General features: G+C 53.7%; 7 protein-coding genes across 7 annotated transcripts; 3 read left to right on the top strand and 4 right to left on the bottom strand.

Annotated features, from left to right (window-relative positions):
* Positions 1–501: 501 nt before the first annotated feature.
* On the bottom strand, positions 502–1,527 carry J4E86_003555 (uncharacterized protein; the record flags this gene model as incomplete). Its single annotated transcript, XM_051444108.1, has 1 exon — positions 502–1,527. The coding sequence occupies one exon, from the start codon at positions 1,525–1,527 to the stop codon at positions 502–504; it is 1,026 nt and encodes a 341-aa protein (XP_051305603.1).
* A 225-nt stretch (positions 1,528–1,752) lies between these two features.
* On the bottom strand, positions 1,753–3,542 carry J4E86_003554 (uncharacterized protein; the record flags this gene model as incomplete). Its single annotated transcript, XM_051444107.1, has 3 exons — positions 1,753–2,463; positions 2,514–3,292; positions 3,344–3,542. The coding sequence occupies 3 exons, from the start codon at positions 3,540–3,542 to the stop codon at positions 1,753–1,755; spliced, it is 1,689 nt and encodes a 562-aa protein (XP_051305602.1).
* A 1,244-nt stretch (positions 3,543–4,786) lies between these two features.
* Positions 4,787–5,606, top strand: J4E86_003553 (uncharacterized protein; the record flags this gene model as incomplete). Its single annotated transcript, XM_051444106.1, has 2 exons — positions 4,787–4,826; positions 4,879–5,606. The coding sequence occupies 2 exons, from the start codon at positions 4,787–4,789 to the stop codon at positions 5,604–5,606; spliced, it is 768 nt and encodes a 255-aa protein (XP_051305601.1).
* A 575-nt stretch (positions 5,607–6,181) lies between these two features.
* On the top strand, positions 6,182–7,417 carry J4E86_003552 (uncharacterized protein; the record flags this gene model as incomplete). Its single annotated transcript, XM_051444105.1, has 3 exons — positions 6,182–6,196; positions 6,247–6,274; positions 6,321–7,417. The coding sequence occupies 3 exons, from the start codon at positions 6,182–6,184 to the stop codon at positions 7,415–7,417; spliced, it is 1,140 nt and encodes a 379-aa protein (XP_051305600.1).
* A 1,719-nt stretch (positions 7,418–9,136) lies between these two features.
* J4E86_003551 (uncharacterized protein) lies at positions 9,137–11,225 on the top strand (the record flags this gene model as incomplete). The annotated part of the gene is made up of 2 exons (XM_051444104.1): positions 9,137–9,364; positions 9,555–11,225. The coding sequence occupies 2 exons, from the start codon at positions 9,137–9,139 to the stop codon at positions 11,223–11,225; spliced, it is 1,899 nt and encodes a 632-aa protein (XP_051305599.1).
* A 622-nt stretch (positions 11,226–11,847) lies between these two features.
* J4E86_003550 (uncharacterized protein) lies at positions 11,848–17,996 on the bottom strand (the record flags this gene model as incomplete). Its single annotated transcript, XM_051444103.1, has 2 exons — positions 11,848–15,045; positions 15,096–17,996. The coding sequence occupies 2 exons, from the start codon at positions 17,994–17,996 to the stop codon at positions 11,848–11,850; spliced, it is 6,099 nt and encodes a 2,032-aa protein (XP_051305598.1).
* Positions 17,997–18,969: 973 nt separating this feature from the next.
* On the bottom strand, positions 18,970–20,229 carry J4E86_003549 (uncharacterized protein; the record flags this gene model as incomplete). The annotated part of the gene is made up of 1 exon (XM_051444102.1): positions 18,970–20,229. The coding sequence occupies one exon, from the start codon at positions 20,227–20,229 to the stop codon at positions 18,970–18,972; it is 1,260 nt and encodes a 419-aa protein (XP_051305597.1).
* Positions 20,230–20,466: the final 237 nt, after the last annotated feature.

Below are 20,466 nucleotides of genomic sequence, written 5' to 3'. Positions count from 1 at the left end.
TGCTTACCAGTGCTTTCGTTACTTCCCCAGCTGGCTTGCTTGTAACGCGACTTCCTCATACATCTCGGTGCACCGCTCTCAAGTCTTTAGTATCACATCACTTAGCACCCTCGACATGCAGTGCAGCACAAGTAAAGCGGATGCATTTCCCGATATAGCTCTCACAAGCTTGTCAGGTAGCCAGCAGCCACCCGCACTGTCCCCACACGCACCTCAGTCGCCGGGACTTGGAAGCGCCGTGAATCCGCCGTGCTGGTCGCTGGAATCCGCTGTTCTTGATGTGACCGTCCGAGACCATTGGGAAGTATAGGGATCAAGGAGATTATACCCCAATCAAGGCAAGTCGACGATTCAGACACACCGTATGGTGAAAACGTAACTATCTACAGGATGACTGTATTACATGATACGAGCATCTTTCCAAAGGTTTATGTACGGCTTCCTGAACAAGATACAATGAGAAACGACAACACATTATACATGGCCAGTGTCAGACCGGGCTTAGCCCCAAACAAGCTTCTTCAAGGAATACTCAAACTGTTCCAGGTAGCCGGTACTCTTCTTCGCGTCCACAAGGCTGATTATATCCTTTTCCTCTACCTTCAGTGTCCTGTCTTCATCCCTGCCGCCCTTCTTCATCTCATTGGCGATCCTCACAATCTCATCGCATACCGATTTGACAACCTCGCCTTCATTGTCAGGGTTGTCGCCAGGGGATGACGGAACGCTGCTTCTCGGTGGAAGCGCTTTGAACGCTAGGAAGCGGCCCGCAGTATCCTGCTTCTGGTCTTTCTTGGCGTCGTCTTTGCGCTGCTCATCGCTGGCGGCTCCGGAATCTAGAGCCCTTGTATTGCGCCGTACTAGCTCGCCCTTGGTATCGGCTCGATATCGTATGATGAGACCAACGTTCTTGTCTGTGTCGGTGTGTCGTTGCGCCAGTGTGGACGTAACGTACACACCTCGCATGAGCCCTTGCACGTTCTCCAGCGGAATACGCTCGAACTCGCGTACTTTCTCTGTTCCCCAGTCGAGACGGCAGAAGTACAAGGCCTTTTCTGTTAGTAGAAGGACTGCTTCTTCAAATGTAGCAGTCTTGACCTGGTTAACAGCAGTGGGTACGCTCAACGTCCAGCCATGTACCAGGTCTTCGTCGCGATCCTCAATCACGATGCCAGCAGAACGTTCAATGGCCTGCTGCCGCACTTTGCGTACATCGATAAAGTAATCTGAGCTCTTCATATCGGCTTCGAATTCTGCGAAGATGGTATCGGTAGCGCGACCGAGAAGGTAGTCGATGACTGCCTGAGCAAAGTAGTCGTTCACGATGTTATTGTAATATCTCGTGAGTGTCAGTCCAAAATCGGTAAGCGCACCAGTTATCTGCCGTTTCCGGGTACGCGTAAAGTCGCCCTTTAGCGCAGCAGTGCCAGCATACTGCCGAGATATGGCATCGCCATTGTCAGCCCAGAGGGTGTTGAACCACGATGTACTGGGGTCGTTCTGGAGATCGATGCTGTAACTGCCCATTGACAGTTGTGCTTCAAGAGCGGTCCTGGCGCACGCAGATTGAACAACGTTGGTGCGGTCCAGACAGTCCATACAGTTTGTGCGCAAGACGCCTGACTGCTTCTGCTGTACTTGATTTCCTAAGATCTCCACCCATCCAGAAGATTTCATGAAGGGTTCGATTGAATCCATCAGCTTCGAGACGTTTTCAAAGCGCATACCGCGGCATACGTTGTGGAAGTCGAACTATTCGAAACCCAGCTGCTTGCCTTTCCCGTCCATCCCGCCATTCTCATTGAGCGACTTCGCATGCTGTTCATAGAGCTCACCAATCTTTGCCTCAGTGCCGTGTTTGTCTATGAGCGAATCACAGTATATTTCGCCATAGCGTGAAGACAGATCGGCAAAATGCTTCTTGAAAGCGCGAGCATTAGTCTCAAACGATCCCCAAGTAGAGACTTGTGGTTTGAGGCTGTAGGGCGATTGAGAGAAGAACAGGGGAATTGAGCCTCGAATTTGTGTGAAAGAAAAAATCTTGTCCTGTGTCGTGCTAAAAGCCGGGTTGGATAGGATCTGTTCCGTCTCGACGCTATTCGCGGTACAGCCCTCGTCATCTGTGCCCCTTCGCAGGTAACGAAGCCCAGCTCGCTTGATAGAACGTCGCGAGATGAGTGTCAACAGGAAGTCTTTGCCGTCCACAAGAGAGGCATCGGGATCAGATGCTTCGCCACTGGCTTCCGTATTGGACTGTGAGTCCTCTTTCTGCTTTTCATGCCAGGACTGGAGCTGGATGTCATCTGGAGTGGCACTCGGGTCGACTACAAGACTGTTCGACTGGCCATCAGCTGTCTTGATCGTGAAAGGTCGTTGACCAACGAAGCCCTGCATTACGGGGAGCACAAAAGCATGCTGGCCCGCATTGATGAAAGGTGCGATGATGTGCTGATTCCAGAAGAACTAGATACTGGTGAGCAATCGGCCGTTACATGGACAAGGTGTAAACTGACCAAAGGATCGAATTGTTTAAACAGGGCGACACTAGAACTTGCTTGCTGCTGGCCAATACCGTGTGAGATGTCATAGTCGTATGAGAAGAAGAAGTTGCCTGATGAAAAGTACATTTTGGTGGTCTGCAGAATCTTTGGTAAGAGTGCTACAGTGGCTGCGTCCTTCTCGCCGCCCAGAGCCTTGGGTATAGCTTCTGGGCTGACTGGGTCCGAAATGTCCTTGTCATCTGTAGGGATGGCATCCGGCTTAGACTCGCTCTTGGGTTGTTCTTCTTCCTTGGGCACCCCCGAGTCAACATTCTGCGGCACGTTCTTTGCCGCCAGGTTCTCTTCTGAGCTCAGCCCTTGCAGACGCCTGTTGTCAGCACTCCAACCCTTGCGCGAGAACCACTTGTCAGCGAATCTGCCATATACACCTTTCCTTTGTATGACGTCTTCAGCCACACTTGTCTTGCGCTGCGCACTGCCTTTTTGGCCGGTGACCGAGTCCTTGACCTCGCTGGGTGTGGACGATGAGTCCTCCACAAGCGAGTCGGTCACACTGGGCGCGCCATCCTCACTATCGCTATCGCTATCTTCGTCTTCCAGGCCGGGCGCCCGGTTGCGGCGCTTCAGATGGTCGCGCGTGGCTGCGATGGCCTTGTCGGCGTCGGCTTGCGAGGAGAGGGGGATGAGGGCGACATCGGTGATTTTGTAGATGGGCTTGCCGCGTACAAGTGCCACCTGTTCGCGGTCGGATATGGATATCAGGAAGTACGAAGTAGCCACTTTGAGTAGTCCTTAGAGTAGGGTCAGCTTGTGCTCCAATGCGCCAATGACTGCGCGCGTACCGATAATGCCATGCGCTTCCACAGACACTGGCGCCGTGTCTTCTTCGCGCCTGTCTTTCAACAACGGTCCGACATTGCCCTTGTAGTCGACCTTGATGGCCTGCTGCGTCGCGGGCGGATGGTTGCGGGGCGGGGACGGCTGGAGGATGAGACCGTCGACGGCGGCGAAGATGAGCAGCTTGCGAACAAGGGAGGGCATCTTGTCGGCGGCGCTATGCGCGTTCAGGGCTGAGTGACTCGACAAAGTGCGACATCAGGTCGCTTCTAGGCGCGTTGAGACGTATGGTGGGTTGAGCCGCCATGACGTCGTGTCGCGCCGCGCTAATCTCAAGATTTCTTACCCCACGCGTCCTCCTGTCAACCATGGTGAAATGCTCAATCAGCCCCCTTTTTGTCTTGCCTCATAAGTACTGGCATTGTATCAAGGGAATGTTCGCGACGACAGAAGTGCCGACCAACCACATCTACCCAGACTTCGTCTTAAGCAGTCAGGCTTACCATCCTCGTAGTTGCTTAGTAGGTTGAGTCTTACGAAACCTGCATATTCTTTCAAAGGCCGTGCAAAGTCAGCACGTCCTCGAGTGTTCGAAACGGTCACAAGCACTTCCAACGCCATTGACTAGGCTGCAAAAGAGAAGCCAGTCAAGTGCAAATTATGTTATCACGGCTTTAACCAACATGTAATACACGGCTTTGGTGGGTTTTTGGGGTACTTCTGGCACAGGCTTCGTTCCTCGCTCAGGAAAAGCGGTGCAGGTCAGAATTGGATGCCACAAGTGAACGGGTGAAGGCACACTGGGGTGCACAGCGTCGATACGATCAACACTTGGAAATTGCGTACAGCCTATGAGGAGACCGATCCTGGTATGCTCTGACAGTTCCTACCTGTTCTTTGTGAGTCATGCTATTCAGCGTCACACCTTCTCGTCCACCATGCATGGGATCTGGCTCGGTGTTCTAAACGGAAAGCGCCTCTCGGACTTATGCCTTAAGTGCAGCCTGCGATGTAGCCATCAATGCACTAGGTCATCAGATCTGACCATGCAGCGTTTTACTATTCGTGCGTTCGTATATACGATTGACATGAGTAAGTCTTCATACATAGCATGTCTTTGCGGGGCCTTTGCATTACTTCATCAGGCCGCGCGAATCGGAGTTAGACAACTAACTCCGGATCGGGCCGGCGCTCCTTCTCGATCTACGGGGTTTCTGATGTTACAATTGCCTATTTGGTCTTTAGCAAGTTCCAGACCGTACTCTATTCGTCGTGGATTACGCCTGGTGGACATCCGTAAGACCCGTTCATGTTGTGCTGAATCGCTGGCAAGATATATATTCGCCCGCCTTCCACTCCAGCTTGAGTATCACAAAATCCATCTCCTCTACTTTAGTCGGAAATCTGCATATCATCCAATACCACAATTTAATCATTTCAAAATAAATATGTCCTCGAACCCAGACAAGGAGGTTGTGCTCGTAACAGGTACCAGCCCTCCAGACGTTTACCAAGCTCGTCATACTGATAGCCTCTGTAGGGGCAACCAACGGTATCGGTCTAGACACCGTCATTTATATCGCATCTGCATCTCCAAAGTACCATGTCATAATCGGCGCGCGCAACATGTCGAAAGGCGAAACAGTCTTGAAAGATGTGCAAGCCAAGGCAGGCATCCAAGGCACACTCTCCCTAGTGCAACTCGATGCCAATGACGACGATTCTATCAAAGCTGCGGTCAAGAAGATTGAGGAGGACTTCAGCAAGCTCGATGTGCTTATTAACAACGCTGGTATATGTCCCGAAAGAGACGGCACATGGCCGGACCGGGAGCTGATGCGCACCACGTTCGAAACCAACGTCTTTGGCCCTACCATCCTCACAGAAGCCCTCATTCCCGCAATGAAGCGCTCATCCAATCCGCGCATCATCAACGTGTCCTCTACTATGGGTAGCATCACTTTGATCTCCGATCACAACTCTCCCTACGCCCAGGTTAAATACCCCGGATATCGCATGACTAAAGCTGCGCTCAACATGTTGACGGCATACCAGTACGTCCAGCTCAAGCCGGATGGCTTCAAGGTCTGGACGTACTGCCCAGGCTATGTGGTGACGGACATAGGAGACGACAAAGAGCAAAGAAAGGAACAAGGCCTTGAGAGTTCAGAGACGAGTGCGCTAGGACTGTTACAAATTGTGCAAGGCGAGAGAGATGCTGATGTAGGAGGATTTGTCGGCAGATATGGACAGAAGTATGGTTGGTAGTGACTTTTAGCCTCTTGTGCGGTGGTAATCCAAAGCACAAATAGTACATTGATGATTTCCCAGGAGAATGGTTTTTGTCGCATTTTAGCACGCTATGACATCTTCCCGGGGCCTTCAATGTTGTTGATGGTTAAGGTGGTCCTTCCGTTACAGGCGACCTGCCCCGCTTTTCCCCTGGCAGCTCCTGTCACCGCGTCATCGCTTCCTCCAACGAACTACTGCTACGCGTCTTCATTCCATCAGAAGCGCGCACGAACGCGAAGTGACGCACGTGCAGATTTACGGTCCTACAGAATCTGTACCTGCTACATTGAGAACTCTCCGAGCCGGTACACTGAACCCACGTGGTGCGATTAACCAATCGCGAGACCCGATGAGCGCACGCGACGAGCTAACGCAAACGCGATGCATGGCGGGAACGACTTCAACATCTGAGCTTTAGTGCATGCCGTTGCGCGCTGAACAGCATGGGTGCGATGGCGTATAAAGGTCGGGCCTTGTTGCTCGCGGTCTTTGTGTTTGCTTTGTGCGTCTTCACCTTGAACACAGACTTCAATTCAGAAGGAAAGAGCAACATGTTGGGATCATTGGTAAGGACAGCTCCTGGCATACAAGAACGAACGAATGCTAATGGTGCCAGGCATCTGCGAGCTTAATGCTGTTCGCTCGTATGTTGTCTTTTTGCGCGGGAATGTCCAAGCTCACGATACATAGAAAGCGCACTGGCATCCAAGTCTGACATCCGTTTCAACCATATTCAAGTCGTTGGAACGCACAACTCCTACCATCGTGAAGTCTCACTCGCCGAGCGACCAGTCTTTGAGAAATACGTACCGTCTCCAGAAGACTACTACTACTCGCACGCAGAGCTCGACAATCAATTGGAGTACCAGTCGGTGCGCTCTTTCGAGCTCGACTTACATTCGGATGCAAAGGGCGGCCTGTACTATCCCCCTGTCATATGGACGCTATCAAACTTGACAAATGCCACCACTCCTTACAATGGTGACATTCTGAAGAAGCCAGGTATCAAGGTGTTCCACGTCACAGACTTCGACCCCGATTCTGTCTGCCACACCTTCATCGACTGTCTCAAGCAGTTGAAGAGTTGGTCAGACGCAAATCCGAGACACGTCCCCATCACTATTGATCTCGAGCTCAAGACCGATGCGCCGGCATGTTCGTTAGGCGGTGTCTGCCCTGGCGAAGCGACAAACTGGACGCTCCCTCGCCTCTTGAACGTCGACGCGGAGATCCTCTCCGTATTCCCTAAGAAGCAACTCATCCGCCCCGACGACGTGCGCAAGAGTGGCCTCACCCTCGAGCAAACCATCCTGCAACAAGGCTGGCCGAAGCTGAAGGACGTTCGCGGCCGCCTTCTGTTTTTCTTCGATAACGACCCGAAACCCAGTGACCCCAACTCGCCTCGCGAGCTCTACAAAACCGGCGCCCCCTCGCTACAAAACCGCACTGTCTTCACCAATGCGCTCGAAGGATCTTCCGATGCTGCATTCATCAAATACAATGAGCCGCGCGCCAACGGCATAGCAGAGATCCAGCGTCTTGTCAAGAAGGGCTACTTGATCCGAACACGTGCTGATATACCCATCGATACCATCTTGAACCGCACTACAGAGATGAGGGATTTGGCTTTTGAGAGTGGTGCGCAAATTGTTAGTACCGATTTCCCGGCTTGGGGCATGAGCAGTCGATGGGGTTGGGATTATGTCGCCAGGCTTCCCGGAGGATTGGCTGCGAGATGCAATCCTCTTATCGCACCGGAAGGCTGCAAGGACAAAGATCTGGAGTAGATGACGAGAGAATAGAAATGATTCATATCACGCCGCGATCACATCATAATCTCACTACAACCTGTGACACAACTTGAAGTGAAAGAACATCGGTCTCTTCTAGCACACATCTCAGTACAATGAAGGATGCGTCATATCGCTTGCGCCCGAGCTTAGCGACAGGCTAAGGCGGTGCATAGCAGGTGAAGATGAGCGTATAAATATCTCGATGAATTCACGACTAGGCAGGGTGGCAGGTTCGAGCAAACACGTGGCCCGTGCGCTCCTTAGCCCGCCCGCACCTGCCCGCAGTCTTAAGTAGTCTGCCCTCCCTCTCCTCTCTCTCTCCACCACCATTTACTGACTCCGATTCTCAACTCGCGAATTTCGCGGAATGTACACCAAGCCCTTTCTTGCTCCGCGCTCGCGCGCATCATATCAAATTGAACTACACCTACTCTCCTTTTTGCAACATGCGCAACACTTCTGCTTCAGCATCTCGACTGCACAGTAGCAATACCTGTGGTATGGCGACTTCCCGTACTCAGGCATTGCGATCTGCCGTAGGGTTCCTCAAGCTGTTCTGTTCTGTATCTTGGAACAAGGAGGGTAGCCACCTCATCCTTCCTTCCTCATGCGGCATTTTTCATAAGGTTTTCTCTTCGGTTTCGCGTTCGTGCGGACCTCTTCTACATCTTTCGCTGATTCGGCGGCTACCTACCTTCAACCTTGTATGGCCTTCGGGCTGATCCTCATGGCTCCGAGGCAACGTCTTTCACCAACCTAGAGATTGGTGTCCGGCTTGCCCACACCCTGCGCCGAAAGCCGTGCTTAGCATGCTGCTTACCGGCCAGCCGACCCCTGCCACTGGTTCTGAGGAGCCTATATCAGTACTGTGCTGGGAGTACTGACGAAATTATCAGTATGGATCAAGCCGTATGGCAGTACTGATAAGTCGACCTCCAGCCGGCGCCTCTTGTGATAGGAACGGACGGATACTGCAATGAGGTGCAAGACCGAGCCTATCCCTCCGTTTCTCGATGTATAAATGGGTTTCATCGCAATTCTGCTACACATTCTTTTCGTTTGCTTTTGCGGCATGCTGCTGGGCTGAAGAAGGGAAACGAGAAGGGACACGATTATGTTTGCACGCAAGCGTGAAGTCACGTTAGATGGTAACATGCCAAGCGTCTTGATCCAGCAACGGCGTGACTTTCGTTCTTTCACAAGTTCTCATACCCCTCCATCTTCGTGAACCCCACCGCCATCATGCTTTCCATCCTTCAATGCTTCTACTTTGACCTATATCGCGTCTTTAGAGGCAACCTTTCATAATGGCTCGAATGCAGATACCATGTTCTCTCGTGAATGTCCTACCCATAGATCTAGTCCTATAGTACACTCCAGTCAAACCGCCGCCTCGTGCTCCTAGGTTCCTCAAAGTCTATGTGATACGTCGAGACCACTAAGAGAGCCCGCTCATTCCACCGCCAGTGTCTGGATGTCGGTATAACGGCGGGGTGACTTTCACCGCTTCACTTTCACCAATATACGCTCATTCACTGCAAAAATGTCGCTTTCCTATCTGGGTCTCGAGCGAGCCGCAACTTGCAATGCGGCAATCTACAATCCCTCACAGTCACCCACGTGTACCCCGTGGCGCACTCTCCACTTCTCACTCGTTCCCATCCACACACGACGCCTCCAAAAAGCAGAGCACTCCCCAGCTCGACGATCACCATGTCTGAATTCCCCGCGGACCACAATGAGCGCTCCACAATCGCACCTCCGATCGAGCACGCCAGTCCCCTGCGGCCTGAGAAGCGGAAGACTCAACATACACACGACTCCGACGAGCCTCACCCCCCAAAGCGCTTGCGCCCGACCGCCGGTGTCACTAAAGGGAAGCCTAGCAAAGGCGACTTTTGGACCCTACCTGAAGAGCTGATGCAGCTTGTTTGCCAACATGTACGTGTAGTACTCAACTCCTGTAGCGCCCTCGACTAACTTTTGACAGCTCTCTCAACGCGACTTGTATATACTGTTGTTGCAATCCACCAGAAGGCAGCGCAAAGGAGCCACTAGGAAGCTACAGAGACTTTTCGTTAGACATGTCGAGATGCGCCTCACGAGGAAGCGCCCGAGCTATATACAGCAGCCCAGCGCCTTACTTAACCATCCATACAACTTCCACGCGATCAGCTTCGACGTATCTGAGGAGCTTGGGTGGCAGATGAACAGCCTCCTGATCGCTCTCAAGCCGACTCCAGTCAAGGCGGTCATGTTCAGTCCAAACAGCGTCGTGGTTTCAGGCACTGTGGACCAGGTGCTACACACATATCAGCATCTACCAAAACCAGAGCTCCTCATGGTTCCCACTTTCCACATTGGAAACCTCGCCCGCATTCCCAGCCACGAAGCATTCATGCACCGCCTTTGGACATTCCTCGACACACGAGACCAGTATGAGCGCCGCACAATCAAGTTCCACAATACCTCCGTCACACGTCAAACCATATATGGACCAATGCAGCGGGCGCCCAAAGGCTACTACCTACCCAAAGACGCACCTCCTCAAATCCGAGAGCTGACTGGTCATTTTGGCTTGTGCATCAGCCTCATTCGGATCGTATCTAGTACCTTGTTCGATGATCTGAAAGATCGAACCCTCGACCTCATCGTCGCCCCTTACGCCCCCGCAGAAATTGTCCGCGGCATGATTAGCAGCAAGCACCAGTACCGAGTCCGTTCTGTGTCGATCATCAACGACAACCATAAGGACAACACTCTCATGGACGACGTGCTGACGCGACTCTTCAAGCAAATGCCCAATGGCATCATTCTGGAAGAACTTCGAGTGGCCGAAGTCAATCTTCTTCTCAAAACGGGCTACGTTCCACAACATGCCTATCTTGTCAACAAAATCGGCCTCTTACGACTGTACAACTGCCCTGGCTTAAGCCAATTCACAAGCGTCGATGCCTTCAGAAACTCTGATCTACACACGTTTATCTACCTACGGGAGTACCCAAAGCTGAACCCAGAAGTACGGGATGGAGTCTTTCGCAATGTGACAAGACATTGCAGCAAATTGGAGCACTTCTGCTTCCACGCGCGAAGAGACAATTCGGACGAGCAAGTCAAAACTGCGCTCAGCGCTCCTGATGCCAATGGCCAAACAAAGGCTGTATCGAGGAAAGAGCGAAAGAAGGCTCGACAAAGCGAGGTGTATGGCATCGGGCACCTGCTGCGCAAGTCGCCGCCAATGCTGAAGACAATTTCCCTGCGCATTGGAGAGAGGTCAGAAGTTCCTGACCAGGAACTACAACTCCTGGGTCAGTACTTCCCAGATCTAAGACACGTTGGCATTCCATGCCCAGTGCTCTGGGATGCGATTGAAGTAGGTCACTTGAGTGACGATATGTGGAGAGATGTTGGTGAACAAACAACAATTCTCTCCACTATCTATGGACTCGAATACCTGCATTTGTTTGTCGCAAATCTGGGGACAGAGCCTAGGATGGGCACCAAGGCCATCAGCACGGCACTCCAGCGTGTTGCGTACGAAGTCCTCGCTATCGTCTCAAGTGAGTGTAGAGGACTCAAGTACCTCTCCATCACGGTAAGGGACTTCGTCGAGCACGCTGGACAGAAGTCGGAACCTGTGGCTGTGCACCTGAAGGTCAACAGGGATGACTCAAAGCAGTCGGAGCTTGTGTGGGCGAAGGAGCTTGGGGTCGGCATGGAGCTGTATGGTGACACAAAGGAGTGTACATACGAGGGCCTCGTGGATACGAAGACGGCGCGGTGGGCGAGGCCGAAGTACTGAAGGTCATGTAAACGGCAGTTGGATGTTTGTCGTGATAGTTATAACCCTCGTAACGACATGTATTCGCCAAGAAGATGTATGCCATCATAGTGGAGTCATCGTAATGACACGTATCCGTCAGCTCAGCACGGAAATTTTAAGTTGTCGACACATCTTCCATTAATTCTATTCACCTCACACCCACTATCACAGCTTCGTTCATCACACACACACCCCTCCTCATCCCACTACCAAAAGATCAAGAACCATCAAACAAATACACACCTGGTATCGAGCGCAAAAGACACGTGTATATTCCCCATGGAAAACAAGAACAGACACACTCCATCCATATGCATGAAAACCAGTATTGACAAGGAAAGTAAGAAACACAATAGCGTGATTACAAAGTGAAAAATTGTATGTGGGGAATGTGGAAGTGGTATCACAGAAGCCTTCTTGAAATACCGCCCGTGTAAATCCCATGAACAAACGCCACGCTTGCTCGCAGTATGAAAACGCAAAATCGATGGTGGTGACAATATGCAGTGCGCAACAGAGGCAGTAGCGGCGTGTTGTGAGTTGCTGTGATGCGCTTGCCGTTTCGGTCCATGTCCCTCTCTTCTCTTTCCTTACTCGTGGCCTAGTACCTCAGCTTACCCAGTAAACTGAAGCAGTAAGCACACTCCCTCTCACTCTTCATTTGCACCATGAAGACTCTTGCTCTTGCGCCCAAGACACCACCCGTCTTGCCGACGCCGCCGACCTGACCGTCTTCATTCAAGTGGTCTTCCCATACGCTGACAGCAATACCACTGCGTGCGACGCGCTCGAAGCACGTCTCGGACAGAGTGACGTCAAGTAGTATTTCACCGTGTTTCTTGCCTGTAAGGAGAATACGTCGCTCCTGGGTATGATCTCTGGTACCAGGTGCGCGCTGTCGTGGGTTCGTAGGCGAGGATGGCACGCTTGGGTTGGGTGACGGCAGCATTATTGTTAAGCGTGCGCTGCCCATATCGCGCCATTTCTTGAGTGACTCTCGCTCATAAAGCCTGCACTTCGTGTTCGTAATTCCAGCTGGTGCACCGGGCGCGCGTACAATATCGCCGGTAGGTGTAGATGCGCCTGAGCCGCGTGGGGAGTTGGAACCGCTGTCGAATGAGGAGCCAGTACTGCGGGATCCGAGTGTTGAGTTGCGGATGCTAAAGACGCCGCTCTTTCCGAACGAGAATCGGCCTAGTGCAGAGCGGAGAGCAGAGTTCATGGTTCCAACAGAAGACTCAGTCGCTGCGGAGATAGAGGCAGCGCGTGTGCTTGACTTGCGGTAGCTGCTTCTCCTACCTAGCGTACCTCCGAGCCAGCCAGAAGACTCAGCGCTTGTCCTAGCCGCGTTCTGACGGTCCATCGCCTCGGCCCAGCTCGATTGTCCGTAGGGGCCGCGCGCGTTCTGGAGCGCGATGTAGGTGGGGTTGTTGATACGAGACTGGTTGATCATGGCGTATAGTTGGGCGCACTCCGCTGCATTGCGACTTCTCAACATAATGTTGTTGCCAGCTTTGATGCGCGACTCTGCGGTGGGTGGGGAGCGAATGGAGATATCAATGGCCGTTGATTTTCGCAACGGCACCAGAGGGGTAAGCTCAACCGCAATAAGGGGAGCACCTCCCTCGGGAGTGATGATCTCGTCGCCGTCGGCCAGGAAAGGCTTGGAGTGATTGATTGTGATCTCGAAGACCTCGATCTTACCTGGCGTAACGACGATGCTACATTCGTCTGGATGCAAACTGTCCCATCGGCCAGCATCGGACCAAGCGAAGATGGATGCGATGGTCTTGGAGGCTTTGCCGGAACCCTGCGGAACTGCTCTGTATGGAGTGTTCGACGCGGATTGTGATGGGGTGATAGTGCCGTTGGGGAGGGTGTAGATTGATGCAGGAGGTGAGACTTTGGGAAACTTCTTGGTCTCCTCCTCTACCTTCTCAACCTTCTCTGATGAAGTGGGACGACTGGCTTCTCTACCGGTGGTGTATGAGCGTCCAGGGTACCCGCGTGGCCCAAGGTATCCGATCGGCATAAGTGGCATGGGAACGTCGTCATCTAACTCGTCTTCTGACGACTCCGAGGTGAGGCTTTCTTCATCTTCATCGTCCACCTCATCCTCAGAAGCAGTGTCCTCCTCGCTCTCGCTTGACTCCTCTGTGCAGGTAGATGGCTCATACTCATGCTTCAAGGGTGACGATGACCGGCGTTTGTTCTTGAAACCAGGCAGCGTAGGAGTGAATACTGGTGTTTTACTTCCCTTGAGTGTCACAGGGGTTGCTGGACTGGGCGATCGATGCGGCGGTGTTGGAGGCGGCTCTTCGACCTCCGCTTTGGGCTCTACGATATCATCGACAATTATGTCGTGTTTCTTTCCTTGCAGCTTCGATGGCGCGGAGGCTGAGACTTCCCGGAAGTTGTCATCGTCATCTTCTTGATCCTGCGTTGGCGTAGAGGGCCGGCTTGATTTCCTTTGTCTTGGGATGCTCGGTAATTCTAGCGAGGGGACAGATGAGACTCGTCTGTGTGCCTGTGGACGTTGCGGCGAGGGAGGCGAGCCGGGTGGTGAGATCTCGGAATCCATGGTGGTAGTATTGTTGTCTTCTTCGGAGCTGTACGATTCTTCAGAGTCGTCGGAATCGCCAACTTGCGAAGATGGCATCCAAACACTGTAACTCTTTTGGGGTCGCTTTTTAGTGGATTTCCGGCGTGGCTTGGACTCCGGTACTGGCGCCTGAATTTTCTCTGGCTCTACCGGATCTTCGAGAGTGATCTGACGGGACGGCCGTGCTGAATGTGGAGAAAGGGTAGGGTTCTTAGACAGCCTCTTCGCCCTTGTCCGCTTCAGACTCGAAGGCGATCCAGTGCCCTCATTTCGCACCGCCTCATCAAGACCACGGGGTGTTCGATCAGGATCGTTGAGCAGTTGGTATGCCGTCTGCATGGGATCTGTGGGCGTATGGGGTTCTGAGTCGTCTATTTTGCCAAAGACAAAGTCATCGTGACTGGGCGGAGTTACAGGCGAGATGGTGCGTGATTGGTTGCGCCTATCGGGTGTGTCATAGTGCCATACTTTTGATACTTCAGTATGTTGCTCCCCAATAGGTATGTCAATTTCATGTGGGCTTGGTGTCCTGCTCTTCTGTGGGGGTGTCGATTCAGTTGCAGCTGAAAGTAGAGACGAGGATCCATGGCTGCTTGTCGGCCTGTGTGTGGTGGGTGTGGCCTGGTTCTTCCTGACTTCAGAGATTTGAGGTGGGATGGGGTTGAGACCGAGCATCTGCACCCACTCAAAGCCAGCTTGCTCATCATCGGATATCAAAGACATGATCTCGCTCCACTCTGATCCATCGTTTTGTTTTCCACGGATCATGACAATTATTTCGCCCTTTAGGTCGCCATTCCGTGCTGATGCATTGCTGAGGTGGACAGGTGGGAGGAGCAACCATCGCCCTGTAGGATCGACTTCGCAGAAGAGGAGGTCGCCTCCGACTCCCGTACCTGGTGCGTTGTCGCGGAGTAATATCTCAACGCGACAACTCATTTCTTGACCACTCGAATGGAACAGATGTAGGTCGAAGTGGTCTCTAGCTCGCACGCAGCGCGTGGAATCAACCCGGACGCCGGCAAGTGGGGCGAGACTTCGGGGATCGCGTGCGCGAGTGGGATCAACGCTAGCCGCGGCTTCGTCTTCTAGGCGGGCTTGTTCGTCGTTCGACCGCTTGCGTGCTGTCGTAACTAGGTCTTGGAAAATCTTCGAGATTTGCTCGACGCGCTCGGAAGGTTTCACATGATTGATGCCCTTGATTGATGTCAGTATTTGCGGCAGCATGACAAGTCAATTCAACGTACCTTCAAACTCTTCGACAGATACTTGAGTCGAACCAGTGGGCGTTTGAGCATATAGGCGACGTCAACACGCTCGCCATCGCTGTTGACTACATATCCCTCAGCGTTTCGCGGCATGCCTTCGTCCCATGGGGCACCGTCATCTGGCCCATTGACGACCTTTGCGGGCTTGAAGGGATCGTCATCTGCCGGAGCGAGACTGATTACGACGTCTTGGAAGCCGAGGCGCCACGCAGCGATGTAGTCAGAGTACACTCGTTGTGCACTCTGAGCCCAGGAAACAAGTGCATCGGAGTCCTCCCTAGGGACGCGCTTGTGCAGGTTCTTAAGTCGCTCTAAGCAGACACCCATGTCGACGATTGGCTTAGTAACTTCACTAGGATCGGACTTGGAGGAGCGAGAGAACAGGCCAGCAGCGATAGCGGACTCGGACTTGGAGAGAACGCAGCTAAGAAGGACAGGGATGACACCGTCGACCAGTGTGCGGAGCTCTCTCATGTATTTGGCTTCGTCAGAGGAGAGCTCTTTCATGATGTCGTCGACAGTGGCAGTGGCAAGGCGGCTCCTGTTGGTACGGATACTTCTGGCAGAGACGATGCTCTTCGAGCTTGCCTTGGGCATGGAAAGCACTGAGATAAGATCCTCGTGTCTGGCAAGCTTCCTCCGCCGGGTACTCTGGCGACTGATAATGGTCGAAGTTTCCGGGTTCAAGTACGAGCCTACTTCTGATGCAGGTGCTCCGGGACCAGTGCCTGCTTCCTCGGAGATGGTCGTGATTGTGTCAGAAGCTGGTACCTGCGAGGATCGCGCTGACTGCGAAGCAATGGTTGAAAGGCGCTTGCCAGTCGAAGGGAACATACGCGGTCCTAGAAGTTGTCGCGGTCGCAGAGGCTTAGGCATGGCGTCAAGTACAGGCGCATCAGCAAAGGAAGAAGGGGCGGACGAAGCAGTATCCAAGTCGGTGATATCATCCTTGGGTATGTCGTCTATCGACGTGGTCTCGCGGAGAGGAGAGGACATAGATCGGCCTTTGGTAGGAGAATACTGGCCGCGCTTTGCACCGCGGCGCTTCAGCGAGGGCGTCGGAGTGATGGACACTTCACTTTCCTGGTCTTGACTTGTCGTCTCTGTCGTAGTATCTGAGACGACAGTAGATGGGGTCTCGTCGATATCCTGGGTATTGATGGTCATCTCGCGGCTCGACCGTCTTCTGCGCCGTCTGCTACCGCTACCACTGCTACGGCGGCTTTCGACAGGCTCGTCTTTTGTCGCATCAGTGGACGCGCTGACGTCTGATTTTTCGGCCTTGTAGGGCAAATCGACAGACGAGACCGAATCTTTCGATTTTCTCCTCCTGGGTGACCTCTTGCGTGGCTCATCTTGTGTTGTCCTGGTGGAGGTAGTGACCTCTGAGGCAGTGACTTCGGATGCATCAACGGTAGCGGGCAGGTCGAGGGAGGATAAGGATTCTTTGGACTTCCGCCTGCGGCGCGAGCGCGTCTTCTTGACTGGGATCTCTTGTGTGGCATCGGTGGATACTGTGATGTCTGATTTGCCGGCCTTGGAGGCGGACTCTGGGCTCGACACAGAGTCCTTGGACTTGCGCCTGCGTCGGGGTTTCGACTCTGCCAGAGGGTCGGGTGTGCTGCTGAGCCAGGCTTCTAAGCGGCTTCCCGTGGCCTTAGTGGGAGTGGTCGTCTCTGGGGCTGCTGGGATGATCAAGGGTGTTGCAGCTTCTTCCTGGGTCCTTGGATAGGACCTGCGACTCTTCTTCCGCGAAGGCTTTGGCGCGGGCTTGGTGCTCTCGTCCTCTGTGCGAGCACCGTTGCTTCTCGGTCGACGCCGGCGCCGTCTCTCTCGCAGCTCGTCGTCGCGGGGTGACGTGATGCGGCTCTCGTTGAGCGATGGGGCAGAGCTCTCTGCGTACTCGACCGTGACCATATTGTGGGGGTCGTCGCTCTGTACTGAGCCCGAGCGGCGTCCTGGGGGCCGAGTCCACGGCGTGAAGGGCATAAGATCCTCTGCCGACATGGATGCGCGGGGTGATGTGCGCGCGCGCCGTCTGCTACGCCGCATCCTCACCATCTCCGTCTTCTCTTTTTCGGGCTGGGGCGATGTAGGGTCTGATGGCGTCTCATCGCTCTTGGCGGTCTTTCCACTTGCAGCCCCACTGCTGGCCGGGCGTTGTTCGTTCTCTGAGCTCGACGGTTTGGACGGTCTGCGTGGCTTCGGCGGGGCTTTCTTCTGTCCTGTGCTCTTGCCTATGTACTCGGCGAGGGGCAGGAGAGGGTTTGACTGGGGCGTGACGGGGGCTATGGGCTTGAGCTCAGGGCTTGCGGGCTTCTTCGGGATGATCCTCGAGGGGCGCACCCAGGCGTTGGGGATCGTCTTGGGCTGTGGGCGGCCGGCGGCTTCTTTCGGTGGTGACATTTTGGCGCGCCAGTGCGAGTCGCTGATGACGCGCTTCTTAGGCGCTGTTGCCGTGAGCAGGTCCTCGTCGAGCTCATTGTGGGGGACGGGCGTCTTCTTCGCGCTGCCCGGGCGCTCTGGGCTGGCGCCGACCGACTTTCCGCGCTCATGTGTGGGTTTCCAGTTGGGCTTGTCGTCGTGCGCTTTCGACTTGGGCGTGGTCGCGGGCTTGGGCGAGGCGGCGGGCTTGGTGGACGTCTCTGAGGCGGATGCGCCGGCGCCTTCCTTGCTCGCGGCGTCGGGGTCGACCTCCTGCTGCCAGCGCTTTATCTTGTCGCGCACGTTGGCGGGCTTGTTGATGCCAATGGCCTTGGCAAAGTCCTTGCCGTCCATGGCTGCTTGTTTGTCCGTCGCGCCCATCTTCTTGCCCGGCGTGCCATTTCTCTGCTGTCCAGCCGTATTGTCGGGGTCACTGGGCCGGGGGGAAGCGGGCATCGAGTCCCAGTGTCATTGGAGCTGCGGGCAGACGTCACGGGGACGGGGCGGCTTGCGACGGGCGGGTGCGAGTGTTGTGGTGTTTTGCGAGGGCGTGGCTGACGGGCCGTTTCCAGAGCTACGCCGGACCTGCCTCTGTGCGGGCGGCTGCGGGATCAACGATTTCGACAGCGAGTGTATAGGTGAGTGTGGTGAGAGCTGTCACCCCATCAGAGGGGAACGTTGAATGTAGCGCAGGGCGAGCGAACTGCTAGAGGGACGGTGTGATGTTTGATGACCCAATAATGGCTGCGGCCCGCCAGTAAAACCGGACTGGCCAAGTCTGCCCGCACGTTCCAGTGCCGCCGACAAGCAATACGATAAGCCCATGAGCTTGTGCGAGATCAGCATAAACTTGCCATGCAGCGCCGGCATCTAGACACGCTCGAGTCCGAGTCCTTCCAGCCTCTTGTTTACACGGCGGCTGAGACATTCCCAGCTTGCTATCTCGCAGCCCAGTCACGTTGGGCTATCCCGCGGGAACATCCATGAGAGACAGGCTCGCCTACGGACCAGTGCACCACGTCGACCCACGATTCGATCAACAAACCCATGCTGCAGCTTTGCTGGCATTACTGGCATTACGACTGCATCGAAGATGCGCACAACAAAGTGCGATGATATGCTCCGCGGCCTGTGATCTAACCCCGCCATCTTATTCAACAGACATCCTTGATGGTACGATGCATGGAAAACGGCAACAACAGGTTTTGTATTTGCCCGCTGCCGAATGCTTCGAGGCTATCGTACCACTCAGTGCGCTTGTTGCGGAGATTTTAATGTGGGATTATCTCATGGTTTATTTTAGCCTCCTGTGTCTGCTTTTTCTGACCGCAGACGGCCGCCTTGGTACGCGCCAAGACAACGTGTCTACCATACCTAGGTACCACCTCTCAACCTTGTAGGGCCCATCTTTCAACCTCCAAACTTGCCCTCACAAAGGCCAACGACCCCAGAGGACTGTTGTAGACAATCGGTTGTCCCACATAATACTGACATATCCCGTTAGCATTGACACACTCTGCTGCACCCTTCCATTGCTCACCTCATAGCTAGCCGTCGAGTTCAGACTGCATACCCCGACCGTGCCGTTCCAGCCTAGCGTCCCATTCCCATTATGTACAACAAATGTATCGGCCATGTACTCATACGCTCTCTTCGCTACATCCACGTACGCATTTTGGTTGCTGCTGTATGAAGCAGTGCCATTCCATGCTGCATCCGTGGATAGAGCCCCCAATCTTACACCCTTGAGCAAAGAGTACACAAACATACTGCTCGCACTACTCTCCAAGTAGTTGCCTTCTTCGCCAGGTCGGTCCATTACCTGCCACCACGCCCCAGTCTTTCCGTCTGCGGCTGCCACGATAGCAGGCATGAGTTCTTGGAACCGAGATCCGATGTACTGGCGTGCGTGGCTTGCATTCGCGGGGAGCAATTCGAGCGTATCGATGAGTGCCATACAGTACCATCCCAGACTGCGTCCCCACACGTGCGGGCTGGCGCCTGTAGCGCTGTTGGCCCAGACTGCTGTGTGACTGGCATCGTAACCGTGTACTAGAAGACCGGTTTCTTGCGAGTAGCAGCGCTGCCATAGCAGATCGAGTTGGAAGACCATGTCTTCTAGCGTATCTTCAATCATGGCAGAGTTACCAACATCGTTTGTGTATGCGGCGAGGAACGGAGTCAGACTAAACATGCCATCCAGGTAACTCCAGTACGGGTAGACATAATACCATAACCCGCCTTGGTCATTTGTAGGCTGCAAATCCACACTCTTTCTTAATGCTTCGAATGTTGTTTTGTACTTTTCATCCCCGGTTTCCTGCCATAATCGCAGTAGACCGTTTCCGCTGCTCAGACGGTCCAACGGGTATTTCGTGTCGCGCGTTGCGTTGAAGACAACAGGAACCACAGAGTCGGCGCTCTTAGTGATATAGGCGTTGAGTTCTGGGGCCAAGGAACTGTTTGCATAAGTGGAGAGGATCTCGTGGAACGTCTTCTGCGTAAATCCAGCCTGCAACAGGGCAGAGGAGTCGGTCTGGCTGATCGGGATACCCTGGCTCCGGGAGATGATCGACTGGGCCATCTGAATGGAGATGGGAGGAGACGCATGATTTACGGCGTTGGGAAGAGCTGTCGCCGATAGGGCAAAAAGACACCAGTGTGCGAGGGAAGTAGTCGACAAATACATGGTTGTTTGTGTCAAGAGTTCTAGCCCACGTAAAGATGCCAGGAACTTCTCCAAGTGCTTATGTACTGCTCGGCCTGTTTGTGATGGGCGGCAAGGATCGAGCTTACGACGCGAAAAATGCCGACAATAGGGTTTACACTAACATGGGTGATCGGCAATCCCGGCGTTACTTGCTAAGTTTCCGGGAACATACGTTGTAAAGGAGTTCTGAAGCTGCACCTACTTGCCATAATCTTC

Source organism: Alternaria arbusti (assembly GCF_024043155.1).
Source record: "Alternaria arbusti strain BMP 1465 chromosome Unknown scaffold_3, whole genome shotgun sequence".
NCBI lineage: Eukaryota > Fungi > Ascomycota > Dothideomycetes > Pleosporales > Pleosporaceae > Alternaria > Alternaria arbusti.
This window is presented reverse-complemented; position numbering and strand designations above follow the sequence as displayed.